This window comes from Mustelus asterias, chromosome 8, assembly GCF_964213995.1.
Source record: "Mustelus asterias chromosome 8, sMusAst1.hap1.1, whole genome shotgun sequence".
NCBI classification, from domain to species: domain Eukaryota; kingdom Metazoa; phylum Chordata; class Chondrichthyes; order Carcharhiniformes; family Triakidae; genus Mustelus; species Mustelus asterias.
In genome coordinates, this window is record NC_135808.1 from 45,374,838 (window position 1) to 45,392,692 (window position 17,855).

The window sequence follows — 17,855 nt, forward strand, 5'->3', positions numbered from 1 at the left end:
TCCATTTAGCCAGTTCACTACTGATCCTGTGAGATTTAATCTTTTGCACGAGACTGCCATGAGGGACCTTGTCAAATGCCTTACTGAAGTCTATGTAGACAACATCCACAGCCCTTCCCTCATCAAATCATTTTTGTCACTTCCTCAAAAAAGCTCAATTAAGTTAGTGAGACATGACCTCCCTCGTACAAAACTATGATGTCTGTCGCTGACAAGACCATTCAGTTCTAAATGTGTATAGACCCTATTCCTAAGAATCTTTTCCAACAGTTTCACTATCACTAACGTCAAGCTCACTGGCCTATAATTACCCGGGTTATCCTTGCTACCCTTCTTAAATAATGGGACAGCATTGGCTATCCTCCAATCCTCTGGTACCTCAACGGGCATTCGGCCTCTGATCTTCGGGTAAGCGTTCTCCAAGGCGGCCTTCACGACACATGACAACGCAGAGTCGCTGAGCAGAGACTGATAGCCAAGTTCCGCACACGAGGACGGCCTCAACCGGGATCTTGGGTTCATGTCACACCATCTGTAACCCCCACGACTTTCCTGGGCTTGCAAAATCTCACTAATTGTCCTGGCTGGAGACAATGCACATCTCTTTAACCTGTGCTTAACCCTCTCTCCACTCACATTGTCTGTACCTTTAAGACTTGATTACCTGTAAAGACTCGCATTCCAACCATTATTTTGTAAATTGAGTTTGTGCCTTTATATGCCCTGTTTGTGAACAGAACTCCCACTTACCTGACGAAGGAGCAGCGCTCCGGAAGCTGGTGGCTTTTGCTACCAAATAAACCATAGAACCATAGAAAATTACAGCTCAGAAACAGGCCTTTTGGCCCTTCTTGTCTGTGCCGAACCATTTTTTGCCTAGTCCCACTGACCTGCACTTGGACCATATCCCTCCACACCCCTCTCATCCATGAACCTGTCCAAGTTTTTCTTCAATGTTACCACTTTATCCGGCTGCTCATTCCACACTCCCACCACTCTCTGCGTGAAGAAGCCCTCCCTAATATTCCCTTTAAACTTTTCTCCTTTCACCCTTAACCCATGCCCTCTGGTTTTTTTCTCCCCTAGCCTCAGCGGAAAAAGCCTGCTTGCATTCACTCTATCTATACCCATCAAAATCTTATACACCTCTATCAAATCTCCCCTCAATCTTCTAAGCTCCAGAGAATAAAGTCCCAACCTATTCAATCTCTCTCTGTAACTCAGCTTCTCAAGTCCCGGCAACATCCTTGTGAACCTTCTCTGCACTCTTTCAATCTTATTTACATCCTTCCTGTAACTAGGTGACCAAAACTGTACACAATACTCCAAATTGGGCCTCACCAATGCCTTATATAACCTTACCATAACACTCCAACTTGTATACTCGATACTCCGATTTATAAAGGCACTCTTTACGACCCTATCCACCTGTGACGTCACTTTTAGGGAATTCTGTACCTGTATTCCCAGATCCCTCTGTTCAACTGCACTCTTCAGAGTCCTACCATTTACCCTGTACGTTCTACTTTGGTTTGTCCTTCCAAAGTGCAATATCTCACACTTGTCTGCGTTAAATTCCATTTGCCATTTTTCAGCCCATTTTTCTAGTTGGTCCAAATCCCTCTGCAAGCTTTGAAAACCTTCCTCACTGACCACTACACCTCCAATCTTTGTATCATCAGCAAACTTGCTGATCCAATTTACCACATTATCATCCAGATCATTGATATTGATGACAAACAACAATGGACCCAACACCGATCCCTGCGGCACACCACAAGTCACAGGCCTCCACTCAGAGAAGCAATCCTCCACAACCACTCTCTGGCTTCTTCCATTGAGCCAGTGTCTAATCCAATTTACTACCTCCCCATGTATACCTAGCAACTGAACCTTCCTAACTAACCTCCCATGAGGGACCTTGTCAAAGGCCTTGCTGAAATCCAGGTAGACAACATCCACCACCTTCCCTTCATCCACTTTCCTGGTAACCTCCTCGAAAAACTCTAATAGATTGGTCAAACATGACCTACCACGCACAAAGCCATGTTGACTCTCCCTAATAAGTCCCTGTCTATCCAAATATTTGTAGATGCTATCCCTTATCACACCTTCCAATAACTTGCCCACCACCGACATCAAACTTACTGGCCTATAATTTCCCGGATTTCTTTTGGAACCTTTTTTAAATAACGGAACAACATGAGCCACCCTCCAATCATCCGGCACCTCCCCCGTGAATACTGACATTTTAAATATGTCTGCCAGGGCCCCTGCAAGTTCAACACTAGCTTCCCTCAAGGTCCGTGGGAATACCCTGTCTGGTCCTGGGGATTTATCCACTCTGATTTGCCTCAAGACAGCGAGCACCTCCTCCCCTTTAATCTGTAACGGTTCCATGACCTCCCTACCAGTTTGCCCTATTTCCGTAGACTCCATGCCCGTTTCCTCAGTAAATACGGATGCAAAAAAACCATTTAGTATCTCCCCCATCTCTTTTGGTTCCATACACAGTCTACCACTCTGGTCTTCAAGAGGACCAATTTTATCCCTCCCTATCCTTTTGCTCCTAACATACCTATAGAAGCTCTTTGGATTTTCCTTCACTCTGTCTGCCAAAGCAACCTCATGTCTTCTTTTAGCCCTCCTGATTTCCCTCTTAAGTAGCTTCTGGCACTTTTTATACTCCTCGAGCATCTGATCTGTTCCTTGCTGCCTGTACATTTCATACAACTCTCTCTTCCTCTTAATCAGTGTTACAATCTCCCTCGAGAACCAAGGTTCCTTATTCCTATTTACTTTGCCTTTAATCCTGACAGGAACATACAAACTCTGCACTCTCAAAATTTCTCCTTTGGAGGCCTCCCACTTTCCATTTACATCCTTACCAGAGAACAGCCTGTGCCAATCCACACTTCCCAGATCCCTTCTCATTTAATCAAATTTGGCCTTTTTCCAGTTCAGAACTTCAACCCGAGGACCAGATCTATCCTTATCCACGATCAGGTTGAAACTAATGGCATTATGATCACTGGATCCAAAGTGTTCCCTCACACTCACATCCATCACCTGCCCTAACTCATTTCCCAATAGGAGATCCAATATCGCATCATCTCTAGTTGGCACCTCTATATACTGATGTAGAAAATTCTCCTGAACACATTTTACAAACTCTACCCCGTCTAAACCTTTAACAGTATGCGAGTCCCAATCTATATGTGGAAAATTAAAATCCCCTACTATCACAACTTTGTGTTTCTTGCAGTTGTCAGCTATCTCTCTGCTGATTTGCTCCTCCAATTCTCGCTGACTATTGGGTGGTCTATAATACAACCCCATTAATGTGGTCATACCTTTCTTGTTTCTCAGCTCCACCCATAGGGCCTCTGTAGACAAGCTCCCTCATCTATCCTGCCTGAGTACCGCTGTAACATTTTCCCTGACCAACAATGCCACCCCCCCACCTTTTATCCCTCTGCGTCTATCCCGCCTGAAACATTGGAACCCTGGAACATTGAGCTGCCAGTCCTGCCCCTCCTGTAGCCAAGTTTCACTAATGGCTATAATGTCTTATTTCCATGTGTCTATCCACGCCTTCAGCTCATCTGCCTTCCCCACAATACTCCTGGCATTGAAATAGACACACCTCAAAAGATTATTTCCACCACACTCTACCCTTCCATTTGTGATTTTGCTTGAACTAACCTGTCTTTTTACCCCTGCTCCACTATCTGCTCTGGCACTCTGGTTCCCATCCCCCTACAAATCTAGTTTAAACGCTCCCCAATAACACTAGCAAATCTCCCTGCAAGTATATTGGTCCCCTTGTCGTTTAGGTGTAACCCGTCTCTCTTGTACAGGTCCCACCTGCCCCAGAAGAGGTCCCAATGATCCAAGAATTGGAAACCCTGCCCCCTGCACCAGTTCCTCAGCCATGTGTTTATCCGCCCAAGCATCCTACTCCTGCCCTCACTGGCATGTGGCTCAGGTAGCAATCCTGAGATTACTACCCTCAGGGTCCTGCTTTTTAACTTCCTTCCAAGCTCTTTGTACTCACTCTTTAGGACCTCCTCACTCTTCCTTCCCACGTCATTGGTACCGACGTGTACCACGACATCTGGCTGATCACCTTCCCACTTCAGAACGCTGTGCACGCGATCAGAGACGTCGCTGACCTTGGCACCTGGGAGGCAACAAACCATGCGGGAGTCTCTGCCCCGACCACAGAACCTCCGGTCTGTACCTCTGACCATTGAGTCCCCTATCACTACTGCTCTCCTCTTCTTCATCCCACCCTTTTGTGCTGTAGAACCAGACGCAGTATCAGAGTTCCGGCTGTCGCAGCTTGTCCCAGGTAAAGCATCTCCCACAACAGTATCCAATTCAGTATACCTGTTGTGGAGGGGTATGTCCACAGGGGAACCCTGCTCTGTCTGTCCTTTCACACTGCCATTTCCTCTCCTTACAGTAACCCAATTTCCTGTGCTCTGCTGCTTAGGTGTAACTATCTCCCTAAAGCTACTGTCTATAAACTTCTCATTCTCCCGAATTAGATGGAGGTCATCAAGCTCCTTCTCCAGTTCCCTAATACGCTTTGCTAGCAGCTGCAGCTGAATGCATCTTTTGCAGGTGCTGTCGTCAGGGAAACCGGAGGTCTCCCTGATCTCCCACATCCTGCAAGAGGGGCATTCCCACATCCTGCCTGGCATTTTTTTTTAGTCTGGGGAAAAACAAGAATAAACTTTCTGGGAAAGAAAAAACTTACTCTCGCCTCTGCCTGTAATCGCCGAAGCCCGTTTTGAGCCAAAGCCCTTCAGCTCTCACTCTGCCCCCTGCTCACTCTGCTGCCTGCTAACGACGCTGTCCGCTCAAAGGTGCGGCCTACTTTTAAACCCTCCAAAACCTTCCCAGGCTGCTGCTGGGCCTACTTCCTGTTTTGAAAAGAAAACCTCCGATTTTTTTCACTAATTTAACTGAAAAATAAATAAATAAAATGCACAAACAGCTCCCTTACCCTCAGCCTGCTCCTGTGGAACAATGAACCCGGCGACTTATCTATCTTGATGCCATTCAAAGATTCCAGCACAACCTCTTTGTTAAAGTCCACATACTCAATCTTTTCAGTCCACCGCAAGCCCGCAGTACATCCACCCAGGTCCTTCTCCTCTCTGAAAACCGAGGCAAAATATAAAATTTTAGTTCTACATATAATTTCCCTCCTTTGTCCTTAAGTGGACCAACTCTTTCTCTAGCGACCCCCTTGTTCCTAATGTGCATAAAATGCCTTGGGATTATTCTTATTCCTGTCTGCCCAAGGACATTTTGTGACCCCTTCTTGCCTTCCTAACTCCCTGTTTGAGCTCTTTTCTACTTTCCCTGTATTCTTCAAATGCTTCATCTGTTTTTAATTGTGTCGACCTCATGTATGCATCCTTTTTCTTTTTGACTAGACTCTCAATTTCCCTGGTCATCCACGGTTCCTGAATCTTGCCTTTTCTGTCCTTTCTTCTCATAGGCACATGCCTGTCCTGCACCCCGATCAACTGCTCCTTAAAAGACTCCCACATGCCAAATATGGATTTACCCTAAAACAGCCTCTCCAGACAACAGCTTCTAAATCCTGCCTAAGCTGGTTGTAGTTAGCCTTCCCCCAATTTAGCACCTTAACCCAAGGACAACACTTGTCCTTTTCCATCAGTGTCCGAAAGCTTTACGGAATTGTGGTCACTATTCGCCCCATGTTCCCCCGCTGCAACTTCAATGACTTGGCTGGGCTCATTCCCTAGTAATAGGCCCAGTATAGCCCCCTCTCTTTTTGGACTACCCACATATTGTTTCAAAAAGCCTTCCTGGACACACTTAAATTCCTCACCATCCGGCCCCTGAGCCCCAAGGGATTTTCAGTCAATATGAGGAAAATTGAAGTCTCCTACCACAACCCTATTATTTCTATGTCTGTCCGGCATCTGCTTATGTATCCGTTCCTCACCTTCCCGTGGGCGGTTGGGAGGCCTGTAGTGCACCCCATCATTGTGACTGCCCCCTTCTTGTTTCTGAGTTCTACCCACAGTGTTTTATTACATGATTCTTCCAAGATGTCCTCCCTCTGTATAGCTGTAATGTGTTCCCTAACCAGTATTGCAACTCTCCCACCTCTTTTACCTTCCCCCTCTGTCTCGCCCAAAACATTTATATCCTGGAATATTTAGCTGCCAGTCCTGTCCCTATTTTAACCAAGTCTCCATTATCGCAACCACATCCAAGTTCCACGCAAGAATCAAGGCTCAGAGTTCATCTGTCTTACCTGTTATACTCCTTGCATTGAAGCAGATGCTCTCTAGATCTCTGGGCCCACTGAGTTCGACTTCCCCCAGTCTACTCTTCCTCTGAGCTAGCCTGGCCTTGGTTCCATGTTCATCCCCAGTCTCTACACTTTGCACTAATCTCATTTTCCGTCACTTGTCCCATATCCTTGAATGTTATGATGTTTCAAGTGCTCATCCAAATACTTCTTAAAGGTTGTAAGTTTTCCGATCTCCATTACCTTCCCAGGCCGTGCATTCCAGATTCCCACCACCCTCTGAGTGAAATTTGTTTCTCAAATCCCCTCTAAATCTCCTACCCATTACCCTGAAACTATGCCCCCTTGTGATTGACCCCTGAACCAAGGGGAACCAAGTAGGTCAGGCTCTCTACTGACCCTGTCCATACCCCTCAATCTTATACAACCTCAATCATGTCCTTCCTCAGCCTTCTCTGCTCCAAAGAAAACAATCTAAGCCGATATAGAATCCCTACAGTACAGAAGGAGGCCATTCGGCAAGACAGAGGGGAAGGTAAAAGAGGTGGGAGAGTTGCAATACTGGTTAGGGAACACATTACAGCTATACAGAGGGAGGACATCTTGGAAGAATCATGTAATAAAACACTGTGGGTAGAACTCATTCGTTGAGTCTATACTGACCACAGTCCCACCCAGGCCCTATTCTCCTAATATAGTGTCTCCTTATAGCTCAAATGCTGCATCCCAGGCAAGATCCTGGTGAATCTCCTCTGTATCCCCTTCCTATAGTGAGTTGACCAGAACTGCGCGCACAACTCCAGCTGTGGCCTTACCAATGTTCTGTACTGCTCCAACATAACCTCCTTGCTCTTATATTCCTATACCACGGCAGATAAAAGCAGGTGTCCCATATGCCGCCTTAACTATCCTATTCACCTGCTCTGCCGCCTCCAGGGATCTGTGAATAATTACTGCACGATCCACCTGTTCCTCTGAGCTTCCTATGTCCTGCCATTCATGAAATACTTCCTTGTCTTGTTGCAGCTTCCAAAGTGCATCACCCCCCACTTAGTGTTCAATAGAACCATGGTTTGTAGAACCATAGGATCCCTACAGTGCAGAAAGAGGCCATTCAGACCATCAAGTTTACACCGACTCTCAACATCGCATCTTAGCCAGGACCACCCCTCCACCTCCCGTCATGTCCCCTTAACCATTTGCATTTACCCCACTACTCCCCCTAACCTGCACATCCTGGAACACTAAGGGGCAATTTAGCATTGCCAATCCACCTAACTGCATATTTGGACTTGAACTACTCGCACCAGTGTTTTCCTTGTTGTTTCTTCATCCCACCCATGCTAATTCCACGTTCTCGTTTTGTGGGCTGTTTTCCAAAGACAGTCCAACATGTGAAAGATCATCTGTAATCTTGTTAACTGGTGGTGCAGGCTTGATGTCCTGTATTCTCTTTTTTCTATTTCGTATGTCAAAGAACAAAGAAACTTATAGCACAGGAAGAGGCCCTCCAAGCCTGCACCGACCATGCTGCCCGACTGAACTAAAACCCCCTACTCTTCTGGGGACCATATCCTTCTATTCCCATCCTATTCGTGTATTTGTCCAAACGCCCCTTAAAACTCACTATCGTATCTGCTTCCACTACCTGCCCCATCAGCGAGTTCCAGCACCCGCCACCCTCTGTGTAAAAAAACTTGCCTCGTACATCTCCTTTAAACCTTGCCCCTCGACCCTCAGCCTATGCCCCCGAGTAATTGACTATTTCACCCTTGGAAAGACTTCTGACTGTCCAATCTGTCCATGCCCCTTATAATCTTGTAGGCTTCTATCAGGTCGCCCCTCAACCTCCACCATTCCAGTGAGAACAAACCAAGTTTGTTCCTCATAGGTAATGCCCTCCATACCAGGCAACATCCTGGTAAATCTTTTTTGTACCCTCTCCAAAGTCCACATCCTTCTGGTAATGTGGCAACCAGAATTGAACGCTATATTCCAAGTGCGGTCTAACTAAGGTTCTATAAAGCTGCAATGTGACTTGCCAGTTTTTAAACTCAATGCCTCGGCTAATGAAGGCAAACATGCTGTATGTCTTCTTAACTATCTCCTCCACCTACGTTGCCACTTTCAGTGACTTGTGTACCTGTACACCCAGATCCCTCTGCCTTTCAATATTCTTAAGGGTTCTGCCATTTACTGTATATTTCCTATCTTTATTAGACCTTCCAAAATGCATTACCTCACATTTGTTTGGATTAAACTCCATCTGCCATCTCTCTGCCCAAGCCTCCAACCTATCTATATCCTGCTGTATCCTCTGATGGTCCTCATCGCTATCCGCATTCCATCAACCTTTGTGTCGTCTGTAAACTTATTAATCAAAGAAATGTCCTTTGTTTACATCAGTTTTTAAAAAAATTTCCTCCATTCTTAATGCTGCAAAGCCAATGCACAGAGTGGAACTGAGTTGACCCAAATCCATTTCCTTGCTTACTCCAAAAACCAAATTTAATTTGAATCCTATTCATGATCTTGTCAAGAGAGACAAACATGATCCAAGCTGACAAGAAAAGGCATTGCATCACATCTCGGGTTTGATCTGATGCTTGTTCTTCACCAAAAGGCCGAGACCACATTAACTGTTGGCTATGAGCAAAGGCTGCGTTATGGTACCAGATCAGAAACCCCAAGGTATATTATGAAGTCAAACTAGACCCCAATAATTTCTATTTTGGCATTAATGTGAGGATGGGATGTTTCATTCAAGGTGTAATTCTACTGAAAAACTCAAAAACTTCTAACAAAACAAACTTCATTTAACAACACAATTTAACTATAACAAATGAATTTGCTTAACCTTTAACAATTGAACAAGACTTAAACATGACCAGATAAAACTCTTAACAGTGAACCTATCACTATTAATTCCAATCGAGCAAAATTTATTTTATAGACTTAAACCCCTCTTTACAATTAGTTAGCAAAACACAGGCCGACTTGCTTGTGACTTCGGTTAACAGTCCTTGAGCTCTCAGCTTCTGGAGACAGAAAAACTGAGAGACACTTCTTTCTCACCGGTCGAGGCAGCAACTGCTTGTACATTAAAAATGAAATTGGTCTTTTCTGCAAACTTGGCTCCTTTCATTAAGCACATGACTGTCCCTGTCAATCAACCTGATCAAAACTCACATGACCCTTACTTAGTCTAAAATTCCAAGGGAACCTAATTAACAAAATGTCCATTAACTCTACAAAGTAGTATATTATTAGCTAAAATCAGTTATCCTGCATTCTCAGCACTTCAGTGCATGTCTCCCAGACGAATCGACTCTTGTAACAAAACACTGCCTCTTAAAGCAGTCCCACCTTGCACATAAAATATATCAAGCACTGTATTATCACATTTGGCCACTGCATCTGTTGTACCTTACCTCCTTGAGTTGTAGTCATCTCCTCCTGCCCCTGACCACTAACCAAATCTAAACCACGACCTAACAAGGCATGTGACTGCCTTCTCGGTCCAAATGTTCAGGTAACTCTCCCTCGGTATTGTCTTGCACCGTACATCTGACTCCAGCTTTTTGAGTCAAAGTTCTGTGAGTTGCTGCAACTTTTTGTCGAGGTGCTTGCCTGGGGTCATGCTGTTCTCTATAAAGTTAGTTGAATTAAAATTTTATCCTTAACTTATTCATTTGGTTTATGGTTTTTTTTAACTGATTTAACCTGCTGAAATTATTTAATCAAGTACGAGCTATCGAGGTTCCAAGTTTTGAATACTCAGTCTGAAGACAACGCAAACTTCTGCATGTAATAAAAGCAAAATACTGCGGATGCTGGAATCTGAATCTGCTCTATCCCATCTTGGCCCCCTTTATTTTCATTCTAGTTTATTTAATTATTTTACTGTTCTCTACCTTTTATTTCTTTATTGTCTGTCTTCATTTTTCATTTTTCTTCTCTCCCCCCCCCCCCCCCCATGTTTGCCCTGTTGTTATGCCCTGTTTGTGAACAGAATTCCCACTCACCTGAAGAAGGGGCTTGGAGCTCCGAAAGCTTGTGTGGCTTTTGCTACCAAATAAACCTGTTGGACTTTAACCTGGTGTTGTTAAAACTCTTACTGTGTTTACCCCAGTCCAACGCCGGCATCTCCACATCATGACTACCTTTTAGCTTTGACAAAGGGTCATCTGGACTCGAAATGTCAGCTCTTTTCTCTCCTTACAAATGCTGCCAGACCTGCTGAGATTTTCCAGCATTTTCTCTTTTGGAAACCGCTGCATGTGTTAAGAGCATCTCCTGACTACCAATTTCTCTTGCTCAATCAAATTCTTAGCTTGATCATGAACTCTGTTCACATTGTGATTTGTGGCTGTGCTCTGTTCTGTACCTTCACCTAACCCCTGCTTGCAGTGTCACGCACTTAAATTGTCGCAGTCAATGGCCTCACTAACCAGTCATTGAACTGATTCTTGTGACAAACGAGGTGAATTTAATCAATTTTGCTCCCTGTTCACTCGGTCATCTGGAAGATCTAAGAGCTTGTTGAGAGTTCAGTTTTAATCAGCTGTTGTGTATTTTCACTACAGGAGCACGAAAAACGATGTTGGAGTGTGGATTTTAATCTCATGGATCCTAAACTGCTAGCTTCAGGTTCTGATGATGCTAAAGGTAATGACTCGATTTGATAGAAACTCTTAAATTAGAGCTACTATTCAAGCTTGCTGTATCAAAGTTTCGATCAAAAAGATCTATATGATCCAGTTACCAAAACATGAAATAAATACAGCTAATGCCAGCAAGACTGAGCAGGTCTGGCAGCATTGATGGAGAGAGAAATAGAGTTAATGCTTTGAGTCTCTATGACTCTTCCTCAGAACCACAACATAAAGCCTGTCAATGGTAAATCAGGAACTATGCTGTGCAGCAAAGAAACAGGAAGGAGTCTGCTCAATCTAAACCCAACTACAGGGCTGGTCATTCATGTTTCAGGAAAATCTTTGACCAAGTTTCATGTGAATGGCTCTGATATTAGATTAAAAGCCACCAGTCAAAATGACTGAATGAATTGATATAAAAAAAACATATTATTTGCAATAGATTTAATGTTGTCATTCGTTCTAAAACTAGGGGCAGAAGTAGGCCATTTGGCTCTCCCCATACACCTTGAGTCCAGAAATCTGTGTGACTTGGCCTCCATAGCCTTCTGGTGCTGGGAAATGAGCCAGACCAGGTGCTAGACTTGGAAGTTGGTGTGCATTTTGGTGATAGTGACCACAATTCGGTTACGTTCACCTTAGTGATGGAAAGGGATAGGCATGAACCTCGGGCCAATGGTTTTAGCTGGGGGAAGGGTAATTATGAGGCTATTAGGAGAGAATTAGGAAACATAGGTTGGACTAGGAGATTACAGGGACTGGGAACGTCCGACATGTGGAGTTTTTTCAAGGAGCAGCTACTGCGAGTCTGTGATAGGTATGTCCCTGTCAGGCAAGGAGGAATTGGTAGGGCTAGGGAACCGTGGTGCACCAAAAAAGTTTCTTTGTTGGTTAAAAAGAAAAAGGAGGCTTATGTTCGGATGAGACGTGAGCACTCGGGTAGTGCACTAGAAAGCTTTAGATTGGCTAAGAGGGAGTTGAAGAGCGAGCTTAGAAGGGCTAAAAGGGGACATGAGAAGACTTTGGCGGATAGGGTTAAAGAGAATCCTAAGGCGTTCTATAGGTATGTCAAGAACAGAAGGTTGGTTAGGGCAAGTTTAGGGCCAATTATAGATGGCAGAGGGAAGTTATGTGTGGAACCGGAGGAGATTGGTGAAGCATTGAACCAATATTTCTCTTCGGTGTTCACGCAAGGGGACATGAATATAGCTGAGGAGGACACTGGGTTGCAAGGGAGTAGAATAGACAGTATTACAGTTGATAAGGAGGATGTGCAGGATATTCTGGAGGGTCTGAAAATAGATAAATCCCCTGGTCCGGATGGGATTTATCCAAGGATTCTCTGGGAGGCAAGAGAAGTGATTGCAGAGCCTCTGGCTCTGATCTTCAGGTCGTCGTTGGCCTCTGGTATAGTACCAGAAGATTGGAGGTTAGCGAATGTTGTCCCATTGTTTAAGAAGGGGAACAGAGACTTCCCCGGGAATTATAGACCGGTGAGTCTCACTTCTGTTGTCGGCAAGATGTTGGAAAAAATTATAAGGGATAGGATTTATAGTTATTTGGAGAGTAATGAATTGATAGGTGATAGTCAGCATGGTTTTGTGGCAGGTAGGTCGTGCCTTACTAACCTTATTGAGTTTTTTGAGAAAGTGACCAAGGAGGTGGATGGGGGCAAGGCAGTGGACGTGGTATATATGGATTTTAGTAAGGCGTTTGATAAGGTTCACCATGGTAGGCTTCTGCAGAAAATGCAGATGTATGGGATTGGGGGTGATCTAGGAAATTGGATCAGGAATTGGCTAGCGGATAGGAAACAGAGGGTGGTGGTTGATAGTAAATATTCATCATGGAGTGCGGTTACAAGTGGTGTACCTCAGGGATCTGTTTTGGGGCCACTGCTGTTTGTAATATTTATTAATGATCTGGATGAGGGTATAGTTGGGTGGATTAGCAAATTTGCTGATGACACCAAAGTCGGTGGTGTGGTAGACAGTGAGGAAGGGTGTCGTAGTTTGCAGGAAGATTTAGACAGGTTGCAAAGTTGGGCCGAGAGGTGGCGGATGGAGTTTAATGCGGAGAAGTGTGAGGTAATTCACTTTGGTAGGAATAACAGATGTGTTGAGTATAGGGCTAACGGGAGGACTTTGAATAGTGTGGAGGAGCAGAGGGATCTAGGTGTATGTGTGCATAGATCCCTGAAAGTTGGGAATCAAGTAGATAAGGTTGTTAAGAAGGCATATGGTGTCTTGGCGTTTATTGGTAGGGGGATTGAATTTAGGAGTCGTAGCGTTATGTTGCAACTGTACACAACTCTGGTGCGGCCGCACTTGGAGTACTGTGTGCAGTTCTGGTCCCCACATTACAGGAAGGATGTGGAGGCTTTGGAGAGGGTGCAGAGGAGGTTTACCAGGATGTTGCCTGGTATGGAGGGGAGATCCTATGAGGAGAGGCTGAGGGATTTGGGATTGTTTTCGCTGGAAAGGCGGCGGCTAAGAGGGGATCTTATTGAAACATATAAGATGATTAGAGGTTTAGATAGGGTGGATAAGTGATAGCCTTTTTCCTCTGATGGAGAAATCCAGCACGAGGGGGCATGGCTTTAAATTGAGGGGGGGTAGTTATAGAACCGATGTCAGGGGTAGGTTCTTTACCCAGAGGGTGGTGAGGGATTGGAATGCCCTGCCAGCATCAGTAGTAAATGCGCCTAGTTTGGGGGCGTTTAAGAGATCCGTAGATAGGTTCATGGACGAAAAGAAATTGGTTTAGGTTGGAGGGTCACAGTTTTTTTTTTAACTGGTCGGTGCAACATCGTGGGCCGAAGGGCCTGTTCTGCGCTGTAATGTTCTATGTTCTATGTTCTATAATTCCACAGGTTCACTGTCCTCTGAGTAAAGAGGTTTCTCCTCATCTCAGACCTAAATGGTCTACACTATCTGCTGAGACTGTGACCCCTTGTTCTAGACCCCCCAATTAGAGCAAACAACATCCCTGCATCCATTCTGTCTCTTTGTAAGTCAACATTGCCCAATCTATCACATTTAAATAACACTCTGCTATTCTGTTTCTCCATCCATAATGGATACCATCACACTTATCCACGTTTTACTGCATCACCCACTCACACAACTTGTCTATATCACCTTGAATCCTTTTAACATCCTCCTTACCATTCTCATTCTTATCACGTTTTGTGTTGTCAGTAAACGTGGATTTGATTTCCTCACCCAGATCATTGTGAATAGCTAGGGCCCAAGCACAGATCCCTGTGGGACTCCACGAGCCTTTGACTGCCACTCAGAAAAAGACCATTGACTGTCCACCATATCTTGTCATGAAGTTCCCCAAACTATCATTCCCAACCCACCTCTCCATTTGTAGTTTTCTTTGTTTTGATTTGGGACCCTAGTTTCCGACTGGACTCTATTTTCCATCCTAATGAAGAATTCTTTAATGTTATCTTTCCTAAAGGATCCCACACAAGAAGATTATTAACTCTTTCTTGTTGCTCAGAACCAAATCTCAGCTGGTTTCCAAGTAGGTTCAGTGATGTACTGGTTTAAAGAACCATTCATAGACATGCCAGGAATTCATTTGCCACAGTACTATTGCTAATTTGGTTTGCCCAATCTATATGTAGATTAAAGTCACCCATGACTGAAGTATACAAGATCCTGAATGGTATTGACAGGTTGATGTTGAAACGATGTTTCCTCTTGTGAGTGAGTCCAAAACAAGGTGGCACTATTTTAAAATTAGGGGTCGTCCTTGTACAACAGAAGTGAGGATTTTTTTTTTTGAGGGTTTGGAACGCTCTGCCTCAGAATGCGGTCTTAAGGCAGAGTTAGGTAAGTTCTTGTTAGACAAGGAAATTATAGGGTATCGTGGTAGATAGGAATGTGGAATTTGAAACAAACATTTTCTTATTAAATGGCAGAGCAGAATCGAGGGGCTGAATGACCTATTTCAGATGTTCACATTACTGTAGCACCCTTGTTATATCTGTAATTTTCTGTTTAGTACCATCCCCTACCGTACCAATATTATTTGGAGGACTATAAACAACTCCCATGAATTTTTTCCGCCTTTTGTTGGCGCACCCAGATTGATTGTATATCGTGTTTTTGTGAGTCATATCCTTTCGCACTTTTGCATTGATTTCATCCTTGACGAACAACATCACCCTCTCTCCTTTTCCTTTTTGTCTATCCTTGCTAAATATTGAATACCCTTGGATATTCAGTTCCCAGCCTTGGTCACCCTGCAACCATGTCACCGTAATTGTAGTCATATTGTACCCATTTACATCTGTTAATTCATCTTACTGATTGCAAATGCTCCATGCATTCAGAGACAGTGCTTTTAGACTGGTTTTTCTTTTACATTTTATATGTTTTTGTACTGAGGCCCTATTTGCCCTTGTTTCCTCTGATTTCCATTTTTGCTTCAGACTTCTTTGTCTTTCATTTCTATCTTTGTCTCCCTCATATTTCCCTGGTCAGGTTCCCAGGCCCTGTCACTCTAGCTTAATGGCAATAACAAATACCCCTGCATTGCAATCCGTGCAGCTTGTACAGGTCCCATCTTCCCAGAATCAATCCCAATGCCTCAGGAATGCAAAACCCTCTCTCCTACACCATCCCTCCAGCAACGCATTTATCTGGTCTATTGTATTATTTCTGTTCTCGCCAGCATGTAACACTGGGAGTAATCCTGAGATTGCTACCTTTGAGGTCCTGCTTTTTAAATTTATTTTCGAGCTCCCTATATTTTGCTTTCAGGACCTCATCCCTCTTTTTACCTATGTGCCTGGTGCCGATTTGGACTATGTCCTCTGGCTTTTCGCCCTCCCATTTCAAAATGTCCTGCATCTTCTCAGAGACATCCTCGACCCCAGCACCAGGAATTCAACAGAGCATCCGGATGTCACCTCTGTGGCTGCAGAAACATCTATCTGTTCCCCTTATAATAGAATCCCCTATCCCTATTGCTGTCCCACTCGTTTTTACTTCTCTTCCCAGTGTCCTTCATGCATTCCTCTAAGAAACCATCTCCCTCAACAGTATCCAAAATGGAAAATCAGTTAGAGGGGAAGATGGACCCGGGGGGGACATGAGTTATAAGTAAGGGGTGGGAGGTTTAGGGGGGATTTGAGGAAAATCTTTTTTACTCAGAGGGCGGTGACGGTCTGGAATGCACTGCCTGGGAAGATGGTGGAGGCAGGATGCCTCACACCCTTTAAAAAGCTCCTGGATGAGTACTTGGCACGCCATAACATTCAAGGCTATGGGCAAAGTGCTGGTAAGTGGGATTAGGTGGGCAGGTCAGGACATTTCATGCATCAGTGCAGACTCGATGGGCCAAAGGGCCTCTTCTGTGATTCAGGGGATTCCTGTACCACCTGTCTCGTGCTTTTGCTCTGTCTGGTAGTCACCCATTCCCTATTTGTGCACTATTTAACCTGCAGTGTAACTCACTCACTGTGTGCATTATACACAAAGATCTCAGCCTTGCGGATGCTCCACAGTGACTCCAACTGCAGTCTCAAATCTGGAATACACGTTTGGAGTAGCTGCAGCTTGGAGATACTTCCTGCACACCCAGTCACCCTGGAAATGCCCCTGACTTCTTGCATTGCACAGAAGGAGCACTTCACGTGGCTGAGCTGCTCTGCCATGATTTAGCTTTAAATTACTCCCTTTACTTGGACTTTCTCTAGTTTAACAAATATTAAATACGTACTTATACTTTAAACATTACTTAATCTGACAATCAGTAATTTTTGACTTAAAACATTGGGCAGTGGAAGTACTCACCCATTCCTACTTAGCAAGGCTGCACACTGCTGCTCTCGTGCTGCTTCCCGGATCCATTCAACGAAATTGTGTTTTCCCTGCTGTTTTCAAACTTTTGTGCAACTTTTCAATTCCTGGTCTGCTGAAAGCTGAAGAAATGAGAGAAAGAAAGGGAAAAGACCATCTCCCTCCCCTTCTCGCTGAAACCACTGTACCTGGCTGCTCTGTGATGTTGCACTGAATCTCTGTTATTTATATTACTGAGATGCAGATGACTTTCCTATTTGACAGATACCCAGATTCAGGTCAGATACTTTATCTGCTGATCTCATCAGTCCTTTAACAGAGGGTTTCATTAGCCCTTGTCACAGACAGGATATTTTGACTCCTTCCCGAGTGAGAATCTGAGTGTAGAAACCACACCCAGTGCACTAATCTCAGGTAGAATAGTAAGTGAGGGATCAGCACCTCTCTGTCAAAAGATGATTGGGGTGGGAGGTGGGGAGGTGGTGTGATGTGGAGGTTTGGGCTGAGTTCATGCTCTTGATCACTTGATCACCCTGCTAGAAAGAGTGGCATTGGTTCCCAGTAAGTTAACTCGAAATATATTGGATTCTGTCTCATGTGTTTATGTCTGATCAGCCAAGTAGATACAAAGAACAAAGAAAATTACAGCACAGGAACAGTCCCTTCGGCCCTCCAAGCCTGCACCGACCATGCTGCCCGACTTAACTAAAACCCCCTACCCTTCCGGGGACCATATCCCGCTATTCCCATCCCATACCTTGAGATTTCCACAAACAAATGGGCGGCACGGTAGCACAGTGGTTAGCACTGCTGCTTCACAGCTCCAGGGACCTGGGTTCGATTCCCGGCTTGGGTCACTGTCTGTGTGGAGTTTGCACATTCTCCTCGTGTCTGCATGGGTTTCCTCCGGGTGCTCCGGTTTCCTCCCACAGTCCAAAGATGTGCGGGTTAGGTTGATTGGCCATGCTAAAAATTGCCCCTTGGTGTTCTGGGATGCGTAGGTTAGAGGGATTAGCGGGTAAAATATGTAGGGATATCGGGGTATGGCCTGGGTGGGATTGTGGTCGGTGCAGACTCGAT

General features: G+C 44.6%; 1 protein-coding gene across 2 annotated transcripts in view; it reads left to right on the forward strand.

Annotated features, from left to right (window-relative positions):
- cop1 (COP1 E3 ubiquitin ligase) overlaps positions 1–17,855 on the forward strand; it is a 304,266-nt gene that overhangs the window by 205,889 nt on the left and 80,522 nt on the right. For both annotated transcript variants that reach the window (XM_078217921.1, XM_078217922.1), the window contains exon 13: positions 10,888–10,969. In XM_078217921.1, the coding sequence (XP_078074047.1) occupies positions 10,888–10,969 (82 nt within the window). The remainder of the gene's footprint in view (positions 1–10,887; positions 10,970–17,855) is intronic.